The sequence below is a fragment of the Primulina tabacum genome, chromosome 18 (genome assembly GCF_025594145.1).
Source record: "Primulina tabacum isolate GXHZ01 chromosome 18, ASM2559414v2, whole genome shotgun sequence".
NCBI classification, from domain to species: domain Eukaryota; kingdom Viridiplantae; phylum Streptophyta; class Magnoliopsida; order Lamiales; family Gesneriaceae; genus Primulina; species Primulina tabacum.
This window is the reverse complement of record NC_134567.1, coordinates 20,405,633-20,429,818: the sequence shown is the minus strand read 5'-3', so window position 1 is coordinate 20,429,818 and position 24,186 is coordinate 20,405,633. Positions and strand designations below refer to the sequence as shown.

Sequence of the window (24,186 nt, the reverse complement as noted above, 5' to 3'; positions counted from 1 at the left end):
GAAAATTATGTCACATCTTTTGTCAAACACTTGGTATTTATGGAGATGAGATTTATGTGTATTTTGGAAAGATTGATTGTGGTAATGTTTACTGTGTTTGCTTGGGGTTTTTGGTAAATCTATAATTAGGTGCAAACTTTGCCAAAATTTTATTAATTATTACTTTTCTCCAAATCTTTTAATAAGGCTTCCGCATTATTGCATTTATAGTTTATTGTCATGGGGTAAGGGTGTTGCATTTAGTGGTAACAGAGCAACGTTTTTCGGACCAATGATTTGGCACATGTCTTCCTTTGCTTGTGACACTTCGGTATGTATCTTTCTGCATCTTATTGATTTATTGGTATGATAATAAGCCTTACAAGTAATATGGTTTGAAAATGATTTTAAATTGAGATGCAATATAGGAAAATGCCACCCAAGAGAAAAGCTCCTGAAGTACCTCCTAGAAGGAGAGCCGGAGAAGACCGAGACAGTACTTCCTCTAATGTAGTTGATGAGTTTGGCAGGCTACTTCATGAGCAAGCTAAAGTGCATGGGGAACAAATTCAGCAACTTCTCCGATTGCAAACACCGGTTCAAGGTAGAGGCCATGGTCGTGATCAACGAGTTGTTGAGGGAGCTTATGATACATTCAAGAAGATGAATCCAACCGAATTTGTAGGGAGTCCAGACCCTTTGATTTCAATGGAGTGGGTGAAGGCGATCGAGGCGATCTTTGATTACCTTAACTTTGATGATAAAGATCGAGTGAGTTGTGCTGTGTTTCTCTTAACCAAGACCGCAAGAATTTGGTGGGAAGCAACCAAGGTAGCGATTAATGTTCAAACATTGAAATGGAATGAATTTAAAGATTTGTTCTATGACAAGTACTTTCCTAGCGTTGTTAAAGCCCGCAAGGTGAAAGAATTCTTGGAGCTAAAGCAAGGGACAATGAGCATGAATGATTACATCTTGAAGTTTGAAGAAGGTTGTCTTTTTGTTCCTTTCATTGCTAGCAACGACAAAGATAGAGCCGAGCATTTTATGCGGGGGTTGAGGGCGGAGATTCGAAGAGATGTTCGAATGTCGAAGGCTAATTCTTACAAGGAGATTGTTGAGAAAGCATTGATGGCCGAATATGATGAGAAAGAGATTGATAAAGAAAGACAATTCATGAGGCAACAATTTGTCCAAAAGGGTCAAGTTTCAGTTCAAGGAGGAAAAAGAGGACACAAGGGGAAAGGAAAGGAAGAATATCGCGGTAAAGCTCCTGCGATGCCATCTGAATCAGATAAGCCTTTATGCCCTAAATGCCATAAACCACATAAAGGAGAGTGCCTAGTTGGAAGCAACAAATGTTATAGATGTGGAGGAGTTGGGCACATTGCCATCAATTGCACTCAATCACTGGGCAAGGGTCGAGTTCAGGGGCGTATTTTCTCTTTGACCAAGGAAGGAGTTAATCCTGATTCATCAATCATTTCAGGTACCATTTTTATTTCAGGCAAGGTAGCTACTACTCTTATTGATACTGGCGCCACACATTCTTTTATGTCTGAGGAATTTATGAATTCTCTCGGTCTTGTTCCTATTGGTGAAATTGTCCACTTTTCTATTGTGCTTCCTTCGGGAGATTATATTCATTCTTCAAGTGTGATTCGAGCGTGCCCTTATCAAGTAGATGATGAATTGTTGAATGCCGATTTGATTGTCATTCCCATGATTGAGTTTGATGTTATTTTGGGAATGGATTGGTTATCTACTTATCGAGCTGTGATAGATTGTGTAGCCAAGACAGTACGTTTTCCTTCAAAGCATGGTGATAGCAGGGTCTTCACGAGGTCAGGTACTTCGCTTGGCCTTTCTTTTATTTCTTGCTTGCAAATGCAACGGATGTTGGTTAAGGGTTGTCATGGGTTTCTAGCATCGGTGGTGGATATAACTAGAGAAGGGAGTGGGAATGTGAGTGACATTGATATTGTGAGGGATTATCTTGATGTCTTTGCGGATGATGTGCCGGGATTGCCATCGGATAGAGAGGTGGAATTTGTTATTGATATTGTACCAGGTACCGCACCGATTTCTAAAGCCCCTTATCGAATGGCCCCAACTGAAATGAAAGAGTTGAAGAGTCAATTGCAAGAGTTATCAGATAAGGGCTTTATCAGACCAAGTTCATCTCCATGGGGGGCACCAGTATTATTCGTGAAGAAGAAAGATGGGTCCTTGAGACTATGTATTGACTATAGAGAGATCAACAAAGTAACGATCAAGAACAAATATCCTCTGCCCAGGATTGATGATCTTTTTGATCAGTTGCAAGGTGCTACTCTATTTTCTAAGATTGATTTGCGGTCAGGGTACCATCAATTGAAAGTAAAGGAGTGTGACATACCTAAGACGACTTTTCGAACCAGGTATGGTCACTACGAGTTTTAGGTTATGTCGTTTGGATTAACTAATGCTCCTTCTGTATTTATGGATCTTATGAATCGAGTTTTCAAGCCATATTTGGACAGTTTCGTTATTGTCTTCATTGATGATATTTTAATCTATTCAAAGACTCGAGATCTACATAGGGAGCATTTGAGGATCGTGTTACAGCAGTTGAGAGACAACCAGTTTTATGCTAAATTCAAGAAGTGTGAATTTTGGCTGGAGCAAGTTGCATTTTTAGGTCAGAGTATGAGATGTACGTTAGAGAAGGAGTTCTCCAATAGTACATACGATGCCACTATTTATATATATATCACATAGTTATCGAATTATTATGCAACCCTCGATGAACCAATGGTTGCAGATTCGATCGGAATATATGAGATGAAGGGACCGTACTGTACGCTAGTCATAATCGACTGGTTTTTGCAGGCACTATCATGATATCTAAGGAATCATGGGGCGATGCTACTAGACGCTCTTACCATGATTCGATGGGTTTAATCAGAAATATGAATTCTTACATTTGATGATCAATTATTGATACATAGAGTGGGGCAAGTAAGGGTAAGCCCGAATAAAATATTATGTCCTGAATCACAAGGAGTTGTGAACCCACAACTAGCTGTATTCCTGAACCATTGAGGGTCACATAAGCATTGGATCGTTTGTTCCTGTTGATAGAATAAATTCAAGGAGTTGAATTTATATTATGTATAGTAAATTCAAGGAGTTGAATTTATGATAATTAAATTTTGAGAAAATAAATTCGAGTAGTTGAATTTATGAGATAGTAAATTCAAGAAGTTGAATTTATGGATTTATAAAATTTGGGAGAATAAATTCAAGGAGTTGAATTTATAAAATCTGAGAATTTAATTTATTAAACTCAAAAGTTGGGTTTATTAAATATTAAATTTTGGAGGTGATAAAATTCAAGGAGTTGAATTTATAATTTAAATAATAAATTCAAATGTTGAATTTATAATCGTTTTAATTTATTAAGCTCAAAAGTTGAGTTTATTAAATATGAAATTAAAATTAGTGGAAAGTATGTTTAATGGGCTTGTAGGAGTACAAGTCCAACATACTAAATAATTAAAGTTCTTAATGGACCTTGATTAATTAATTAAACTAGTTGAACTAGCCCAATTATATAATCAACCCCATTAATGTTAATTATGTGAATTAGGTCATGACTTAATTATAAAAGGTAATAATCAAGCCATAACCGTAGCCTCCATCATAGTGATTTTCGAAAAAATCACTCTCATCCTCCTCTCCAAATTCCGGCCACTTATCTTTGGGAAATTTTGAGCCGTCTCTCAAACTTTAATCTCCAACGAAAAATATCTTCTAAATTTCTAGTGCAATTTAGAAGAGGAACAAGTAATCCAGTCGTGGACCTGATTCGAAGATTGAATAAAGGAGTTTCAAAGAAAGTTCGTAGGGAATTCATCAAGAGCTATCTCCGCTAACCCCGGAATAGTTGGAGCCGTGTGAATCGTTCACTGAAGTTATAAAATTTCAACACTCTATGAATGTTTGATTTAATAAACCATACGAGTGCCCAAAATAAATATATTTTGAATGTCAAAATAATATAAAAATTTTAAAACTTCTGCTGCATTTGGGCACGAGAAAACCGAGATCCAACAGTGGTTTTAGAGCCAAGGTTTTTCTAAATCGTATGGTTGTGATATTGAATAATTTCTTTTCAAATCACACAAGAAAATTTTTCAGAAAATTGTAGCACCATTAAAATTATTTTTCCAGAAAACAAAAAAAATTGTTTTTGCCCGGAACTGTTCCGGACAGCCTGCCGCGCACGGCCTGCGCGCAGAGTCCGCGTGGCCGGAGCAAAGCACTGCGCGCGGCGTGCGGAACGTCTGCATGCTGCGCGTGCGGCCGGCGGGTAGCGCGCACACGGCTGTGCGCTCACGTGCGCACACGGGCGGTTGCCCGGGAGTGTCCCGGGAACCGTGCTGTATGATGTGCTTGAATTGTTTGGGCCTAGGGGGTAATTTTCTGATTTTTCAAATTTTTGGGTAAAATTGATATTTTTGAAAATTGGTTCAATTTTTCTTTTGGAAAATTATTTTTTGGAAAATTAATAATTTCCTTGTAAAATAAATAATTAAAATATGATTTTAATTATTTATGGTAAAATGAGTTTTACAAGAAATCAATTATTATTGATTTAATTGAAAATTAAATAAAGGTGTTTATTTAATTTATTCAATTCTTTAATAATTGTGGTGGTTAGTGATAAAATTATTAGACATATGATATGTCAGTTAATTAAATTTGTTTAATTAATTGATGTTAATATTTGATATTAAATGCATGAAGTATGATCGAGTGTCTTGAGCAATGTTTTAGGTGTATGTTAGGATATTTTACTGTTTTATTTATTTTGTTAATATTTAATATTATTAAAGTGGGCCTGGTTTATGGCCCGTTCCCACCCCATGGGATGTATCCCTTATGTGCCATGAATATTTAAATGTAATTATTAAAAATAGTGAGAGATCTAGACTAGAAGATGGTGGGCCCGATGCACAAGATAAAGACATGTAAAATATTGGAATATCTTGTAATAGTTGCATTAGCATCCCTGCATTCACCTAAGTTTTGGACCTGGATCCATGTTTGGTTCACATGGATCTGATAGTGTTGGCGATCGATGATCCTTATTTATTGTTGAATGTCATATTATGATATATAGGGATGTAAATGAACCAAACCGTTTGCGAGCTATTCGAAGCTTGGATCTAATAGTGTTTGACTCATTTGTTGAGTTGACAAATAAAAATATTAGTACTAATGTTATTATGAACTTTGCATGATACTTGACTAGTTGTTATTGGAGATGATTTTGTAATTCCTGATTTTAATGGATTCTTTGACGTCCTCCCTACTTTCTCACTAGACTTAGTTGAAGTATTAAAGGGGTGTAATTATTTCATTGTTATTTATATGGTGATATCAATGTATGATACATATTCTAGATATATTATTTTGACATGTTCAATATATTTTGGTTTATGTTTTTTAGCTCTTATTTATGTCCTTTTGGTTATTTATGAATGAATTTACATTTTTATGTCTGATTTAAAATTAGTTTATAGATATATTTAATTTTTGACAAGCTCGAATCAAGCTCAAACTCGAGCTAAATTTTATGCTTTACGAGCTCGAAAACGAGCCGAGCTCAAGCCAGGCTTGTTAAACATGCTAAACGAGCTATTAATGAATCAAGCTCGAGCCTGACTTGATTAACATGCTAAACGAGCTTTTAATGAAACGAGCTCGAGATTTTCCCGAGCTTGGTAATTTCAAGACAAACCAAGCTCGAGCCCTGATAATAAAAACTCGAATCGAGCTCGAGCTCGAGCCTCAAACAATCTTAAACAAACCAAACTCAAGCCTGATACTGTTTGGTTTGGTTTGGATCGTTTACATAGATATATATGCGATATATAGTAGTATGCATGTATATATATTATTAGATAATTTAGTTGCATGGATCCGGCAAACATACAAACTCTTGGCACCCGATTTTAAAAATTAAAATGATGAGACAATTTTAAAATTAAAATCCCTCATTTTGAATATGATTCAAAATTCATATCAAACCGTAAAAGTAAAAATTAAAAGAGTTTAATTTTTCCTTGCCTTCCATCAACCGTGGTTGCTTGTTGATCGCTAATCGCGGACAATGTCTGGCTCATATTATTGGGGATGCCTGGACGCCGGAAAGCTGTGACTTCCACCGGACATATGATGTGAATTGAGTGGAACTCCCATGACTTCGCTCATATTATTGGGGGAACTCATTGCGACCGTCTACTACAATTCGATATTGATGGGTCGATTTGACACGCGAAAACAAACGGTGTCATATTATTGGGTCTTTATTAAACGTGAGGCAAAACATGCGGAGGTTGTATAGGGATGCAATTGGATTCTACCTTGTAGAGATTATAATTGGCTGATATTATTCGGGATTATAATTGGCTAATTGGACTCTACGTGCCCACTATGGAAATACGATTTCCCTTTTTTCATCAGAGGGTGGTGAAAATATCAAAATAGTGGGAGGAAATTTATAAAATAATAATCCATATTTTATATCTTAAAATTAGTTTAAAATAATCAGCACCCATTATTCTGTTTCCATATCAGTATATTTTCGATTTCGTCACGTAATCCATTTTTGTTATTAACAAGCTAATCGAATATAATTTTCAAGACTGGTTAGGAAAAAAATTGTTCTAAATTCGGAGAAAATGACATACACACTAATTTCAGTCCTGCTGAACTTACAAACCATGCAAGATGATAGGACCATAGTATACAATCTAAAGTGTAACATGCTCGCTTCTATGTCAAATAAACTGTAGGGAAAGTTTGAGTAAATGTTGAATGCTGCTGGCATTCGAATACATATGCAAGAGTTGTATGGTACATGAAACTCGTACAGTGATGCACACCATTTTTAAACGCTCAAGACTACATGCATGCAAGATGGGGCTCTGGACCATGAGCGTGGTGTACATATGATTGGGCTTATTGAGAATGTGGTGGGCCTGGAATATGTGATTCCTAACGAGTTAATTGATGACATCAATTTGTTGTCTTTCTCTTCCTCATTTGACGGGGTTATGGTGAACTTCAATTTGAATAAGATAGATGATAGCCTTGAAGAGCTAGTAAATACGCTTATAACTTATGATATCACCATAAAACAGGGAATTTTTTTTTCTAATGAGTCTCTCGTCTGACGAAAATTGGCCAACAATGTAAGGAAAAGAAATGTTCTGCCACTCACAAGAAAAACAAACCCAATAAGAGGCAAAATCTGAAGGACACTTAAAAGGCCTACATAGCCCGATAAGTTTGAACATATTTATTTCACTACAAGAAGTCCGGACATAAGAAATTATATGTGCCAGAAATGTTCTGGAAATGATAAGTGAATTTTCAAGTGAACATGATTTCAACAACAAACAAAAGAAAATTAGATGATCCAAATCCTGCACAAATATGACACGCTAGACTATGTCACATTTCCCAAAGAATGATGCACAAACTAGTGGGAGAAGACATGTTTGACTTGTCAGACATAAATTCTCTACCTACTTGTAAATCCTGTCTAAAAGAAAAAATGACAAAGACTCCATTAAATGGAAACGTGGAACATGCGCATGGTCTATTGGATTTGATCCACACAGACATTTGTGGCCCGCTAAGTGTTAGCTTAAAATATGGGCAATCCTACTTCATTATCTTTACTGATGACCATTCGAGGTATGGGTATGTTTATGAAACACAAATCTGAAGCATTTGAAAGGTTCAAATAATTCAGATCTGAAGTAGGAAAATAGCTAGAAAGAAGTATTAAGGCACTTCATCTGATCGAGATGAAGAATACTTGAGTGCTGAATTTTTGGGTTATCTAAAAGAGAATGAGATTCTCTCATAGTGGACTCCACCAGCAACTCAAAGGGGATCGATTAAGGTGTTCAAGAGCGCAACGGAAGTTTCAAAATTTGTTTTTCAACAAGAAAACCGAACACCTCAACTATAGTGTGTAGCAAATACGAAAAACACGAAATGTCATACATAGGGTGTTAGAGATTTTTACCTATCAATCTCAAAGATTGATGTTATGGCTCCAACTAAGGTGTAAACACCTTAGCTCTTGATGGCAAGACAATCTTCAAGCTTCACCTTTCTTTTGGACTCCTTTCTATAAATTAGGTCCACCACTAACAAGGTAGATCCACTCTAATTTTGCACTAGAAAAATTAGAGCTTTTTTCTTTGAGAAGTGTGTGCTTTCATCAACAAGTGAAGTAGCAAAATAGAGGAGAAGAGTCACTCAAAATTTCGGCCATGGTGTGTTGAGGAGAGAAGGAGAAGAGTTTTCTTGGTCTTTGAAAAAGTTGTTGTGTTGTCCCAAAAGCATGCCATGCCTTGGACATGGAAAAAGTTGTCTCCCTACTCTTCACCTCCCTTGAATGCCTTTTGACTTGGGCTTGTAAAAATTACAAGGCCCATGGACTTTTATTTAAATGTCTCAAACACGTTTGAGTCCATTTAAACTTTACTTGATTTTACTCAAGCCCACTAGTTTAATAATTATTTATAATTGGACTCTACAAGGTCGAATGTTATTTAATTAATTCAACACTTGAATTAATTTAATTATTTGGACTCTCCTAGGCCCACTAGTGTTTAATCAATTCAACACTTGAATTAATTTAATTTAGTCCATAATAATGTTTATGAAAATCACAATTTTCAAATACGTTATTTGTTTGGCCAACTTTTAATTTAGGAACACTTCCTCAAATTAAAATTTACATTCTCCTTTTAGAAGTCATACTTCTATTTTATTTACGCTTATAAACTCCTTTATAAGCCGTTCAACACATTGAACTATTTTACTTCTGAACATGATCTAAAAAGTTAGCACTTGTGTGACCCTCAATGGTTCATTGATACAACTAGCCGTGAGTTCACATCTCCATGTGATTCGGACTAAACATGTCCTTATACGAGCATACCCCAATTGCTCCATTCTTAATTATCAACTCCTTGATAATAAGAACGTCAGAACTCAAGTCTGATAGTACCCAACCAATCATGTTAAACGCCTACCAGCCATCGTTTACATGATTCCCTAGGTATCAAATGATAGTGCCTGCAAGAACCATTCAATTATGGTTAGCGTACAGTATGGTCCCTTCAACTCATATATCCCGACCGATTCGACAACCATTGGTATATCGAGAGTTGTCAATGAATCGATACTATGTGTCATGTCGTAGTTGCATCGATGGTGTAATCTAAGAAACCCCTTTCTTAATTACCACCATACTCTGATCAGAAATTTCATACTACATATACATGTGATCACATAGGATATCCATATCCGAAGGTAAGCGGTGAATCCCCGACTACAATGCATCGACTCCTATATGTTTCGACAAAACACCCAACCTTGCCACCTGATGACCCCATGAGAATCGGTAAACAAGTCAAAGTGCAATGCTAGCATATAGAGTCTCAATGTTGTCCCGGGTCATAAGGACTAATGGTGTACAACCCTAAACTAGGACGTTTCCACTCGATAAGTGAGAACCACTTGGAAAGTTCTTTATGGAGGGTTTATTCAGTGCACTCTACCAGGAGCACCTATCTGCATGCTCGGACATCACAATGTCCCCTACCAATGAAACATGGTACTCACATCGCAGATACTAGTCTCAAACTCGAGCGGCCTATATCCTTCTTAGCGGCGGCTGAATCGACTAGGAACTGTTTAGAATATACAGTATTCCAAATATGAGTTTAATGATACTCATCATATGAGCATCTCATATTCTTTCTACTATTTGTATATTCAAGGACTTTATCTATGCAACTAGCATGGGTATACAGATAAAGATGTGCCAAAACAATAATTTCAAATATTATTAAAATAAAGATTGTTTATACATAGAGTTTCATTGTGAACACTCGGCCAACACTTGGCTCAACGGGGACCTATTCTAACAATCTCCCACTTGCACTAGAGCCAACTACCCATATGCTTCAAACCCATTGATTCGCGATGCTTCTCGAATAATGGTCCAGGTAAAGGCTTAGTTAGTGGATCAACAACATTATCTGCGGAGCCGACTTTGTCAATCGAGACATTCCTCTTTCCACAATCTCTCGGAGGATGTGGTACTTTCTCAATACATGTTTGGACTTCTGATGAGACCTTGGCTCCTTTGCTTGAGCTATAGCTCCCGTGTTGTCACACAACACCGGGACAGGAGCAACTCCATTAGGAATGACGTCCAACTCTTGGACGAAATTCCTTATCCAAACAGCCTTCTTTGCCGCATCTGATGCAGCAATGTATTCGGCCTCAGTGGTTGAATTCGCAGTACTATCTTGCTTGGAACTCTTCCAAGAGACAGCAGCACCATTGAGCATGAATACGAACCCAGAGGTTGACTTCGAGTCATCAACATCGCTTTGGAAGCTAAAGTCGGTATAGCCTTCTAATTTCAGTTCCCTACCCCATAGACCAAGAACAATTCATTGGTCCTTCTCAAATACTTGAGGATGTCTTTCACAACTTTCCAATGTGGAAGACCGGGGTTCGATTGATATCTACTCACTACACTTAGTGCGAAAGCCACGTCAGGACGTGTAGATATCATCCCATACATGATGCTACCAATTGCAGATGCATACGGAATGCGTGTCATCGCCGCTATCTCTGCATCATTCTTGGGAGACATAGACTTGGATAGGGACAAACCATGACACATTGGTAGGGACAAACCATGACGCTTCACAATGGTATCAATGTATGTGGACTGGGTGAGACCAAGCAATCTTCTCGATCTATCTCTATAGATCTGTATTCCCAATACAAAAGATGCTTCACCCAAGTCTTGCATCGATAACTTACTCTCTAGCCATATTTTAGTTGATTGCAACATTCCTACATCATTCCCAATGAGTAGAATGTCATCAACATAAAGCACCAGGAATGTCACAGCACTCCCACTGACCTTCTTATACACACAGGGTTCCTCAGGATTCTTAGTAAAACCAAACTCTTTGATTGTACTATTGAATCTAAGGTTCCAACTCCTAGATGCCTGCTTTAGATCATAAATAGATCTTTGAAGTTTGCATACCATATGCTCAGTTCCGACAGATGTAAACCCTTCAGGTTAAGACATGCAAATCTCTTCCTTAATATCTCCATTAAGAAAGGCTGTCTTGACATCCATCTGCCATATCTCATAGTCATATCATGCAGCTATGGCTAGCAATATCCTTATCGACTTGAACATTGCAACTGGAGAAAAAGTTTTCTCAAAGTCAACTCCTTGTCTTTGAGTATATCCTTTTGCTACCAATCGCGCCTTGAAGGTCAATACCTTCCCATCAGCCCCAAGTTTCCTCTTGTAAATCCATTTACACCCTATGGGAACAATTCCCTCAGGTGGATCCACGAGATTCCACACTTGGTTCGAATGCATGGAATTCATCTCAAATTCCATTGCTTCAAGCTACTTGGATGAATCGGCATCAGATAACGCTTTCTTGAAGGTCCTTGGATCACATCCATGGTTAGGCTCATCATGGCCCTCTTCAAGAAGCAGAACATACCTCATAGGTGGTCTCGAGACTCTCTCGGATCTTCTAGGAGCTTGTATCTTCTCTCTTGGCTCTTCGGGTGTGGATTCTATAATTGTGGGTGACTTTCAAACCTCTTCGGGTTCTATCATCTCCCCTTTTCTATCCAATAGAAATTACTTTTCCAAAAAGGTTGCATTCCTAGAAACAAACACCTTTGTTTCTTGGGGATGATAGAAATAATATTCAACCGAATTCTTCGGATATCCCACAAAGTAACATAAAATGGATCGACTATCCAATTTATCTCCCACTACCTGCTTCACATAAGCAGGGCACCCCCATATTCTAAGATAAGAATACTTGGGAGGCTTACCCATCCATATCTCATATGGTGTCCTGTCAACTGCCTTTGAATGGACATTGTTCAACAACAGTGCCGCTGTCTCAAGCGCATATCCCCAAAAAGATGGCGGCAACTCCGTGAACCCCATCATAGACCGAACTATGTCCATCAAAGTCCGGTTACGACGCTCCGAAACACCATTCAACTATGGTGTAGCGGGCGGAATACACTTCGAGAGAATCCCATTCTCCCTAAGATACTCTTGGAACTCGGCACTCAAGTACTCACCACCTCGATCCGATCAAATGTCTTGATGCTTCGTCTCAACTGTTTCTCTACTTCACTTCTGAATTCTTTGAACCTTTCAAAGGTTTCAGACTTGTATTTCATCAAATACACATACCCATACCTCGAAAAGTCATCGGTGAAGGTGATAAAGTAGGCATGTCCATGCTTAGTGGTGATGCTAAGCGGACCGCACACATCGGTATGGATCAAATCCAATAACCCTTTGGCTCGCTCCACATGGCCCTTAAAGGGAATTTTGGTCATCTTTCCTTTTAGACAGGATTCACAAGTCGTGAGAGCATTAATATCAGATATATCAAACATGCCCACTCCCACTAGCTTGTTCATCATTCTTAGGAAAATATGTCCTAATCGAGCATGCCATAATTGTGCCGAATTTAGAGTATCTAGTTTTCGCTTGTTTGTTGTTGTTATTGCTTGGACATTGTTTAGTGGAATATCTTTATATTTTAAGGTGTAGAGATCGTTTTCAAGTTCTCCAGTACCAATTAAACATTCATTCTTGTAAATGTTGCAAATACCTTTGCTAAATAAACAAGAATATCCATTTTTATCAAGCATAGAAATGGAAACAATGTTTTTTCACCAAATCAGGTACAAACAAAACATCTCTTAAAATCAACTTAAAATCATTGTTCAACAATAAGTAAACATTTCACACGGCCTTGGCAGCAACTCTTGCTCCATTGCCCAACCTCAAGAAGGTCTCACCTTGTCTAAGTCTCCTACTTCTTCCCATAATCTGTAAATCATTACAGAGATGAGAACCACAGCCGGTATCCAATACCCAAGAAGTAGAGTTGATTGAAATGTTTACTTCAATATAGAACATACCATTTCCAGAACTCTTTTGGGCAAGATATTCTCTACAGTTACGCCTCCAATGTCCAGGCATTTTGCAGTGATGACAAATATCAGCAGTCTTGTCAGCCTTTACTGGTGTGGCTGCCACAACGGGATTCGAAGCTTGCCTTTTCAAGGGCACGTTCTTCTTGGGACGTTGGAAAGAACGCTTCTTTCCTTTCCCAGGTGGATCAGTCTTTGTACCAGATGAAGAGCCCACATAAAGAACCAACTTCACATCTTTCATAGAAGCCTGCATATAACACTTGGGTTTCAAGTCATGGTCACACCATTCCTTGTAAGTCTGCAATTCCTCCGGAGTGCAATCAGTCGGAGCCTCAACAGGGGGCGACTTAGTAAGTGTATACGCTATCCTTTCCGAATTCAAGACGATTTTTAGATTTCTTAGCCAATTGAGGTAATTAGGTCCGGTTAATACGTGTTTATCGTGTATTACAGATAGCAGATTGCGAATAGAAGACATTGTCAAAAAGTATTGAAAAGTAAAACAGATAAATGTTAATGACTATTTTAAAATATTTAGTAAGATATGAAGTATGGACTTTTACTTCATAAATTTTTACTCCCACTGTTTTGACATCTTTCACTATCCTCTAGTGAAAACGGGAAACTCCTTTCGTCAGTAGGTACGCAAGGTCCAATTAGCGAATTATGATCCCGAATAATATCAGCCAATCACAATTCCTAAAAGGTAGTTTCCAATTGCATCTCCATGCAACCCTCTACGTAAACTTTTGTCTCACGTTTGATTAGGAACCCAATAATATGACGTCGTTCATCTTTACGTGTCAAGCTTTACCCATCGATGTTGAACCTTAATTGACGGTCGCCATGAGTTCCCTCAATAATATGAGCCGAAATCATGGGAGCTCCACGTAGTTCACATCACCATGTCAATGGATGTCACAGCCTTTCCGGCACCCAGGGCCCCCCCAATAATATGAGCCGAGCCCCGACCACGGGTAGCGTTCATCATGCACCCATTGTATATGGAAGACATGGAAATTATAAACAAATTTATAATTCCCCTTTTCGGGCTTGATATTAATTTTGAATCTTATTCAAAATGAGGGTTTTTTAATTTTGAAATGTCTCATCATTAATTTTATTTAAAAGCTCGCCATGTTTGATCGTATGTTTGCCGGATTCATGCAACTTTGTTATTATCATAATAAAAACGCACATACTCATTATTTATAACATATCATGCATATATTATAAACAGTAAACAAAACAAGGATGATCAATCGCCCCAATACTAATGGCCCGTGTGAGCTAAGCATGGGCCTAGGTCCAATCATAGGGAAATGCAAGGGATACAAATGCAACTATTACATAAGCTTCCAATATTTACATGTCTTCGATCTTCATAATCATCAAGGCCATCATCTTCCAATCTTGATCTTCCACTATTCTAATATTTACAAATAAATATCCATGGCAAATAGGGATACATCTCATGGGTTGGGAACGGGCCATAAACCAAGCTCACTTGAAATTTGATAATTATTACAATCATTCAACACAAAATATCTTAGCATACACCTAGCAACTTGGGCTTGGGCTTTTGATCATCCTTCATGCATAATATCACATATCATACACCATCAATTAATTATCACAATAATTAATTGATCCAATATTATATATCTTGATCCAATCACTAACCGCCACGATTATAAACTAAATTAACAAATTATACAAACTCCTTTGTCTACTTTCTAATTAATTTATTTATAACCAAATTTCTTGTAAATCACGATTTAATATAAATAATTAAAGTCCAACTTAAATTATTTATTTCATTAGAAAATATTTGCAATTTTTGTAAATTTAAACTTAAGGGTCCAAAAAATCATTTTTCACCAAAAACATTTTAGCCCATTTAAATTTCACAAATATGTTAGCCATCTAATGGCCCAATAACATCAAGGCCCATGACACTTTGATAATCCAAAATACTTTTGGAAACCCTAGTCTTCATCGTCGTCGCCGGATTCCGGCCAACAACAAAAAAAATTTTTATTTAAAAAACATGGGGCGTTCGGGCAGCCCCTCAGGCTGCCCTTGCTGCCCAAAATGGGCAGCCCCTCAGGGCAGCCCGAGCTGCCCGAAATGGGCAGCAACTTGCTGCCCGAAATTTCTCCAAAGACGGCCTTGATTTTTGTTGCAAAAACTTATCTCATGCGGTTAGAAATCGACCTCAATATAATTTCTTGTATAAGCTACACAAAATAGTATCCTTAGCTCTGATACCACTTGAAAGGGGATCGATTAAGGTGTTCAAGAGCGCAACGGAAGTTTCAAAATTTATTTTTCAACAAGAAAACCGAACACCTCAACTATAGTGTGTAGCAAATACGAAAAACACGAAATGTCACACATAGGGTGTTAGAGATTTTTACCTATCAATCTCAAAGATTGATGTTATGGCTCCAACTAAGGTGTAAACACCTTAGCTCTTGATGGCAAGACAATCTTCAAGTTTCACCTTTCTTCAAATTAGGTCCACCACTGACAAGGTAGATCCACTCTAATTTTGTACTAGAAAAATTAGAGCGTTTTTCATTGAGAAGTGTGTGCGTTCATCAACAAGTGAAGCAGCAAAAATGGAGGAGAAGAGTAACTCAAAATTTCGGCCATGGTGTGTTGAGGAGAGAAGGAGGAGAGTTTTCTTGGTCCTTGAAAAAGTTGTTGTGTTGTCCCAAAAGTATGACATGCCTTGGACATGGAAAAAGTTGTCCCCCAACTCTTCACCTCCCTTGAATGCCTTTTGACTTGGGCTTGTAACAATTACAAGGCACATGGACTTTTATTTAAATGTCTCAAACACATTTGAGTCAATTTAAATTTTACTTGATTTTACTCAAGCCCACTAGTTTAATAATTTTTTCTAATTGGGCTCTACAAGGCCCAATGTTATTTAATTAATTCAACACTTGTAATTTAATTATTTGGACTCTCCTAGGCCCACTAGTGTTTAATTAATTCAACACTTGAATTAATTTAATTTAGTCCATAATAATGTTTATGAAAATCACAATTTTCAAATACATTATTTGTTTGGCCAACTTTTAATTTAGGAACACTTCCTCAAATTAAAATTTACATTCTCCTTTTAGAAGTCATACTTCTATTTTATTTACGCTTATAAACTCCTTTATAAGCCGTTCAACACATTGAACTATTTTACTTCTGAACATGATCTAAAAAGTTAGCACTTGTGTGACCCTCAATGGTTCATTGATACAACTAGCCGTGAGTTCACATCTCCATGTGATTCGGACTAAACATGTCCTTATACGAGCATACCCCAATTGCTCCATTCTTAATTATCAACTCCTTGATAATAAGAACGTCAGAACTCAAGTCTGATAGTACCCAACCAATCATGTTAAACGCCTACCAGCATCGTTTACATGATTCCCTAGGTATCAAATGATAGTGCCTGCAAGAACCATTCAATTATGGTTAGCGTACAGTACGGTCCCTTCAACTCATATATCCCGACCGATTCGATAACCATTGGTATATCGAGAGTTGTCAATGAATCGATACTATGTGTCATGTCGTAGTTGCATCGATGGTGTAATCTAAGAAACCTCTTTCTTAATTACCACCATACTCTGATCAGAGATTTCATACTACATATACATGTGATCGCATAGGATATCCATACCCGAAGAAAAGCGGTGATTCCCGACTACAATTCATCGACTCCTATATGTTTCGACAAAACACCCAACCTTGCCACCTGATGACCCCATGAGAATCGGTAAACAAGTCAAAGTGCAATGCTAGCATATAGAGTCTCAATGTTGTCTCGGGTCATAAGGACTAATGGTGTACAACCCTAAACTAGGACGTTTCCACTCGATAAGTGAGAACCACTTGGAAAGTTCTTTATGGAGGGTTGTTCAGTGCACTCTACCAGGAACACCTATCTGCATGCTCGGACATCACAATGTCCCTTACTAATGAAACATGGTACTCACATCGCAGATACTAGTCTCAAACTCGAGTGGCCTATATCCTTCTTAGCGGCGGCTGAATCGACTAGGAACTGTTTAGAATATACAGTATTCGAAATATGAGTTTCATGATACTCATCATATGAGCATCTCATATTCTTTCTACTATTTGTATATTCAAGGACTTTATCTATGCAACTAGCATGGGTATACAGATAAAGATGTGCCAAAACAATAATTTCAAATATTATTAAAATAAAGATTGTTTATACATAGAGCTTCATTGTGAACACTCGGCCAACACTTGGCTCGACGGGCACCTACTCTAACAGCAACACCACAATTGAATGGTTTTTCTGAACGTCGTAATAGAACCTTGATGGATATGGTTCGATCCATGATGGGATTCACTTAATGGCCTGCATCATTTTGGGGCTTTGCGCTTGAAAATGCGGCAATGTTGTTGAATAATGTCTATACTAAAGCAGTGGATAAAACACCATATGAGATATGGATGGGAAAAACTCCCAAATATTCTTACATGAGAATATGGGTATGTTCTGCTTACGTGAAGCAGCCAGTGGGAGGCAAATTGGATAGTAGATCCACTTTGTGCTACTTTGTAGGATATCCAAAGAATTCTGTTGGATATTATTTCTATCATCCCAATGAAGCAAAATTGTTTGTTTCAAGAAATGCCACTTTTTTTGAAAAGGAATTTCTATTAGATAGGAAATGCAAGATGATAGAACTTGAAGAAATTCAAGATACTCTCTCCACTGTAGAAGTTGAATCTAATCCCCAACAACCAGTAGTTGAAGTACAAGCTCCTAGAAGGTCTGATAGGGTTATTAGACCAGCTGCAAGATATACGCTTCTTCATGAACAAGGCCGTGATGAGCATTGTGTTGGATGTGATCCAATGAATTTCAAAGAAGCAATATCTGATACTGATTCAACCATGGCTTGAAGCCATGCAGTCTGAAATGAACTCTATGTATTCAAACCAAGTCTGGACATTAGTAGATCCACCTGAGGGAATCGTTCCCATAGGATGCAAATGGATCTACAAAAAAAAGCTTGGGGCGTATGGGAAGGTAGTGACCTTCAAAGTAAGACTGGTTGCAAGAGGTTATACTCAAAGGCAAGGAGTTGACTTTGAGAAAACTTTTTCACCAGTTGCTATGTTTAAGTCCATTAGAATACTATTAGCCATAGCAGCATGGTATGACTATGAGATATGACAAATGGATGTAAAGACTGCATTCCTCAATGAAGACATCAAAAAGAAATTTATATGTCTCAACCTGAGGGATACACATCAGTAGGAAGTGAGCATAAGGTATGCAAATTTCAGAGATCAATATATGGTCTCAAGCAGGCGTCAAGAAGTTGGAACCTCAGATTTGATAGCACTATCAAAGAGTTTGGTTTTACTAAGAATCCTGAGGAACCATGTGTGTACAAGAAAGTTAGTGGGAGTGCAGTGACATTCCTAGTATTTTATGTTGATGACATCCTACTCATTGGGAATGATGTAGGATTAGTGCAATCAACTGAAGTATGGTGATCATGTAAATTCTCTATGATAGACATGGGTTAAACATTCTATGTATTGGGAATACAAATCTATAGAGATAGATCAAAGAGGATGATGTGGTTCACCCAAGCCACTTATATCGATACCATTTTGAAGCGATTATCTATGAAAGAGTCCAAGAGAGGATATTTACCAATGTTTCATTGTGTTACTCTATCTAAAGCTTTGTGTCCCAAACCTGATGAAGAGATAGAGATGATGACACGTATTCCATATGTGTCAGCCATTGGTAGTATCATGTATGGTATGATATAGACACGTCCTGATGTTGCTTACGCTCTAAATGTTAAAAGCAGATATCAGGCGAACCCTGGTACAATGTATTGGAAGGCCGTGAAAGATATTCTTAAGTACTTGAAAAGGACTAAGAACTTGTTCATGGTCTATGGGGGTGGAGAATTGAAATTGAAATGTTATACTGATTCTAGCTTCCAATATGACGTAGATGATTCGAAATCGACATCTGGTTTTGTATTCATGCTAAATGGTGCGACTGTCTCTTGGAAAAGTTCCAAGCAAGACATCGTTGCGGATTCCACCACTGAAGTTAAATACATTGTTGCATCTGCTGCAGCAAAAGAGGCAGTTTGGATGAGGAATTTTGTCCAAGAGTTGGGCGTTATTCTCAATGGAGTTGATCCAGTCCCGTTGTACTGGGACAACACTGGTGCCGTTGCGCAAGCAAAAAAACCAAGGTCTCATCAGCAATCCAAACACGTAATGAGGAAGTTCCACATCATACATGAGATAGTGGGAAGATGAGACATATCAGACGAAAGAGTCCACTCTGCAGATTATGTTGTTGATCCACTTACAAAGCCCTTGCCAGGACCACTGTTTGAAAAGCATCGCGAAAGCAATGGGATTAAAGTTTATGGGTAGTTGGCTCTAGGGCAAGTGGGAGATTGTTAGAGTAGATGCCCTGTAAGTCAACTGTTGGCCGGTGAATTTATTGACTCAAGTGTAATAAACAATCTTTATTTTAATATAATTTACTTTTTAATGGTTTTGTTTTACTTTATCTGTATACCCATCCAATCAGCATAGATAAAGTCCTTGATTATGCTTTAATACAAATGAATCGTAATTCGATGTTGAAACTCATTTGTAAACACTGCATATTCTAAATTTGTTCCTAGTCGATTCAGCCGCCTAAAATAAGGATAAAGGCCGCTTGAGCTCGAGACTAGCATCTGTGATGTTGTGTACTGCGTTTCTTGGTAAGGGCATAGAGATGTTCAAACATGCAGATGGGTAGTCATATGATGATTATACCGAACAACCATCCCTCGGACTTTCCAAGTGGTTATCATTCATCGAGAGGATAAGTATGTGGTTATGATTGTACACCATTAGTCCTTACGACCCAGGACAACACTGAGGCTCTATATGCTAAGGCGTGCTTTGACTCGTTTACCAGCTCCAGGAGAGTCATCAGGTGGCGAGATTGGGTACAGTTGCGACACATATAGGAGCCAGTGCATTGTAGTCGTGGATTCACCGCTCACCTATGGGTGTGGATATCCTATGTGATCTCATAAAATAATAGTGCGTGGAATCTCTAGCCAGAGTATGAGATGTACGTTAGAGAAGGAGTTATTCAATAGTACATACGATGCCACTATTTATATGTATCACATAGTTATCGAATTATTATGCAACCCTCGATGAACCAATGGTTGCAGATTCGATCGGAATATATGAGATGAAGGGACAGTACTGTACGCTTAGTCATAATCGACTGGTTCTTGCAGGCACTATCAGTGATATCTAAGGAATCATGGGGCGATGCTACTAGACGCTCTTACCATGATTCGATGGGTTTAATCAGAAATATGATTTCTGACATTTTGATGATCAATTATTGATACATAGAATATGGCAAGTAAGGGTAAGCCCGAATAAATGATTATGTCCTGAATCACAAGGAGTTGTGAACCTACAACTAGCTGTATCCCTGAACCATTGAGGTTCACACAAGCACTGGATCGTTTGTTCCTGTTGATAGAATAAATTCAAGGAGTTGAATTTATATTATGATATAGTAAATTCAAGTAGTTGAATTTATGATAATTAAATTTTGAGAAAATAAATTCAAGGAGTTGAATTTATGAGATAGTAAATTCAAGAAGTTGAATTTATGAATTTATAAAATTTTGGAGAATAAATTCAAGGAGTTGAATTTATAAAATCTGAGAATTTAATTTATTAAATTCAAAAGTTGGGTTTACTAAATATTAAATTTTGGAGGTGATAAAGTTCAAGGAGTTGAATTTATAATTTAAATAATAAATTCAAATGTTGAATTTATAATCGATTTAATTTATTAAGCTCAAAAGTTGAGTTTATTAAATATTAAATTAAAATTAGTGGGAAGTATGTTTAATGGGCTTGTAGGAGTACAAGTCCAACATATTAAATAATTAAAGTTCTTAATGGATCTTGATTAATTAATTAAACTAGTTGGACTAGCCCAATTATATAATCAACCCCATTAATGTTAATTATGTGAATTAGGTCATGACTTAATTATAAAAGGTAAATAATCAAGCCATAACCGTAGCCTCCATCATAGTGATTTTCGAAAAATCACTCTCATCCTCCTCTCCAAATTCCGGCCACTTATCTTTGGGAAATTTTGAGCCGTCTCTCAAACTTTAATCTCCAACGAAAAATATCTTCTAAATTTTTAGTGCAATTTAGAAGAGAAACAAGTAATCCATTCGTGGACCTGATTCGAAGATTGAATAAAGGAGTTTCGAAGAAAGTTCGTAGGGAATTCATCAAGAGCTATCTCCGCTAACCCCGGAATAGTTGGAGCCGTGTGAACCGTTCACTGAAGTTATAAAATTTCAACACCTTATGAATGTTTGATTTAATAAACCATACGAGTGCCCAAAATAAATATATTTTGAATGTCAAAATAATATAAAAATTTTAAAACTTCGGCTGCATTTGGGCACGAGAAAACTGAGATCCAACATTATTCACCTGCTGTTTTCTTGCACCACTGTTAAATGAAAGCAGCAACCATGATTTCATAGGGTTAAGTGATTGGCGATTAAACAGCTTAAGTTTAAGTTTTTGTACTTAGCTTTCATTTAACCATGGTTTCATAGGGTGAAGTGATTGACGATGAAACATCTTAAGTTTAAGTTTTTGTACTTAATATTCATGTTATTTGTCTGGAAAAATATAGCCAGAGTTTTTCACCCTAACCTTATCTATTAATTCCACTGCTTGCCTAGTTGGCTGTTACTTTTTTTCATTTTCTCAATCCAGAGGCTTTTGATCTTCCTCTTGTTGTCATTATGGAAGTTAAGGATAGCAGCTAATAGTTGATGCTCGATTATCTGTTGGACACAACAGCAGTAGTTTGTTGAGAATAACTGAAATTGTTATAGAAATCCGAAAGGGCAAAACATTCAAGTCTAAGAACACATTGATGGTTAATTGTTAATGTTATTGACGCTCACTACAAGGATTTCAGCCAGTTTTGTTTTGTTTTGTTTTGTTTTCAACTGATCAACAATAACAATAAAGATATTGTCAGGATATTATGATTCTTCATGTTGGATCACGCAGATTTGAGGAGGCGTTGCAAATGGGTTCAGATCAGGCTTATCATCATTTGAAGGTGAGATTTTCTAATTGTAATACATTGTTCGTTTTATCGTTAAATCCGCCTAGTTTGTGTTCATTTTAATACTTTGCATCCTATGCTCTCGTGAAATCATTTTTATCAGAATTAGTTTTGATTATTCCGACGGATAGGTTTTTGCTTGACAATTGGTTTTGTGCTTTGTTTCTGTGATGCATCAAAGTCTCGAGTGGTTGGTTCTATCCACATTAGGGAGTGTGGTCCTTATTTTAGTATCATGATTAATGGCTAGGATTCCCAGATGATTTCAAAGCAAGAGATTGTGAGGTGTTTTCTAAATGAAATATACAAGTATTGAACAAAAAGTACTGAATATTTTGTTTCAAAATATGACCCGCCAACTGATAATGAGCTCGTTTTTATTACAGTAGGATTTAGTAGATTTGTTGTGAACTATTCCTCGTTGAGATTTTAGGACTTGAAAATGTATGCGCTTAATCTTAAATTTCTGGTGTTCCTATCACCTTATCTATAATTTGACTTAAAATAAAGAAAACTAATTTTTTTACTAAAAAATAATACTTTTCATCTAGATAATTTATACATTAGGAAGTAATACTTTTTACTTAAAAAATAATACTATTGACAAATAATACTTTTCACATAAATATAACATTTTTCAGATAATAAATAATATTTTTGAAATAACAAATAAGCATGTTTTAAGTATTGGAACGGAATTTTTTTTTAATGTGAAATAAACATCAAGTAATATTTTTTCAACGAAAATAATACTTAACCTACAAACTAATATTTTTCATGTTATAAACATTTGTTACAAAATAATATTTTCCGCACAAAACATAATACTTGTGTTTTTTTTATGTCAAATAAGCACATATTATAAAATACTAATTTTCATTTCGATTAAACATATACTACGAAGTGAAACTTTTGACATTAAAAAAATATTTTTTAATCAATTAAGTATAAATTACAAATTAATATTTTTGACGTAATAAAAAATAATTTTTACATGAGGAAATAATATTTTTATGTCAACATAAATTATAAAGTGATATTTTTGACATGACAAGTAATATTTTTTAATAGCTTTGATCTAAAAATTATATTTTTCATTTCAAATGAGCATACATCACTATGTAATACCTTTTGACCCTAAAAATAATACTTTTACAATGAAAAATAAGATTTTTTGATATATAAAAAACAATGCTTTTATGTCAAATAGGTGTATATTGTAAAATAATAACTTTGAGTAAGTAGACAATCTCGAGAGGATCCCTGAGACGGTACTCCTCAACATCCCTCAAAAAATTGCTTTTATCAGCTACATATCCAGTCGCTTGCAATTATTTTTTTCGGTTCATCCAAAATAATATAAATATCAATTGACCATGTAACGTACCGTACTTTTAAACATACTTAAAATTTGTGGAAAATAAATTTTTTTCCTTAAATAAGTAATTTCCTTCAAAATGCCATATAAATAAATTGCTTGAACAACTATTTGAAATGTAAACGAACTTGCAACGAGTATTTGTTTAAAGCAACATAAAGTAATTTCATTAAAAATCAGAGTAAACAATTTTATCAATTATAAAACTCTTGAAACTAAAGCGGTCCTCGGGTTAGGCCTCCGCACAATCCGAGCCAACTCACTGATCCCCACCTCTCGTCTCCTCATACTTGTCCTCACTTGCATCAATAAAGTCTAGTGAGTCTAAAGACTCAACATATATAAACCGAGAATAACAAATAAAACAAAATAAAACCACATGCATTTTAAAGTAGCGCATACATACTTAAACTTTAAACATACTTACATAAACATGGACGGCCCTCAATGCATAAAAATTTTCAATAACGTGCTTACATCATACATTCTTAAACATGCATAA

General features: G+C 36.6%; 1 protein-coding gene across 1 annotated transcript; it reads left to right on the top strand.

Annotated features, from left to right (window-relative positions):
* Positions 1-411: 411 nt before the first annotated feature.
* LOC142532351 (uncharacterized) lies at positions 412-21,998 on the top strand. Its single transcript, XM_075638666.1, has 3 exons — positions 412-1,633; positions 1,763-2,050; positions 21,946-21,998. The coding sequence occupies exons 1-3, from the start codon at positions 412-414 to the stop codon at positions 21,996-21,998; spliced, it is 1,563 nt and encodes a 520-aa protein (XP_075494781.1).
* The last annotated feature ends 2,188 nt before the right edge of the window (positions 21,999-24,186 follow it).

Bases quoted from the DNA above. Each gene is read 5' to 3' on its own strand.
- LOC142532351 (XM_075638666.1), top strand. From the start codon at position 412: ATGCCACCCAAGAGAAAAGCTCCTGAAGTACCTCCTAGAAGGAGAGCC. The intron at 1,634-1,762 runs GTGTGATTCGAG...GAGCTGTGATAG, and splicing joins AGATTATATTCATTCTTCAA to ATTGTGTAGCCAAGACAGTA. The intron at 2,051-21,945 runs GTACCGCACCGA...TTCTCAATCCAG, and splicing joins TGTTATTGATATTGTACCAG to AGGCTTTTGATCTTCCTCTT.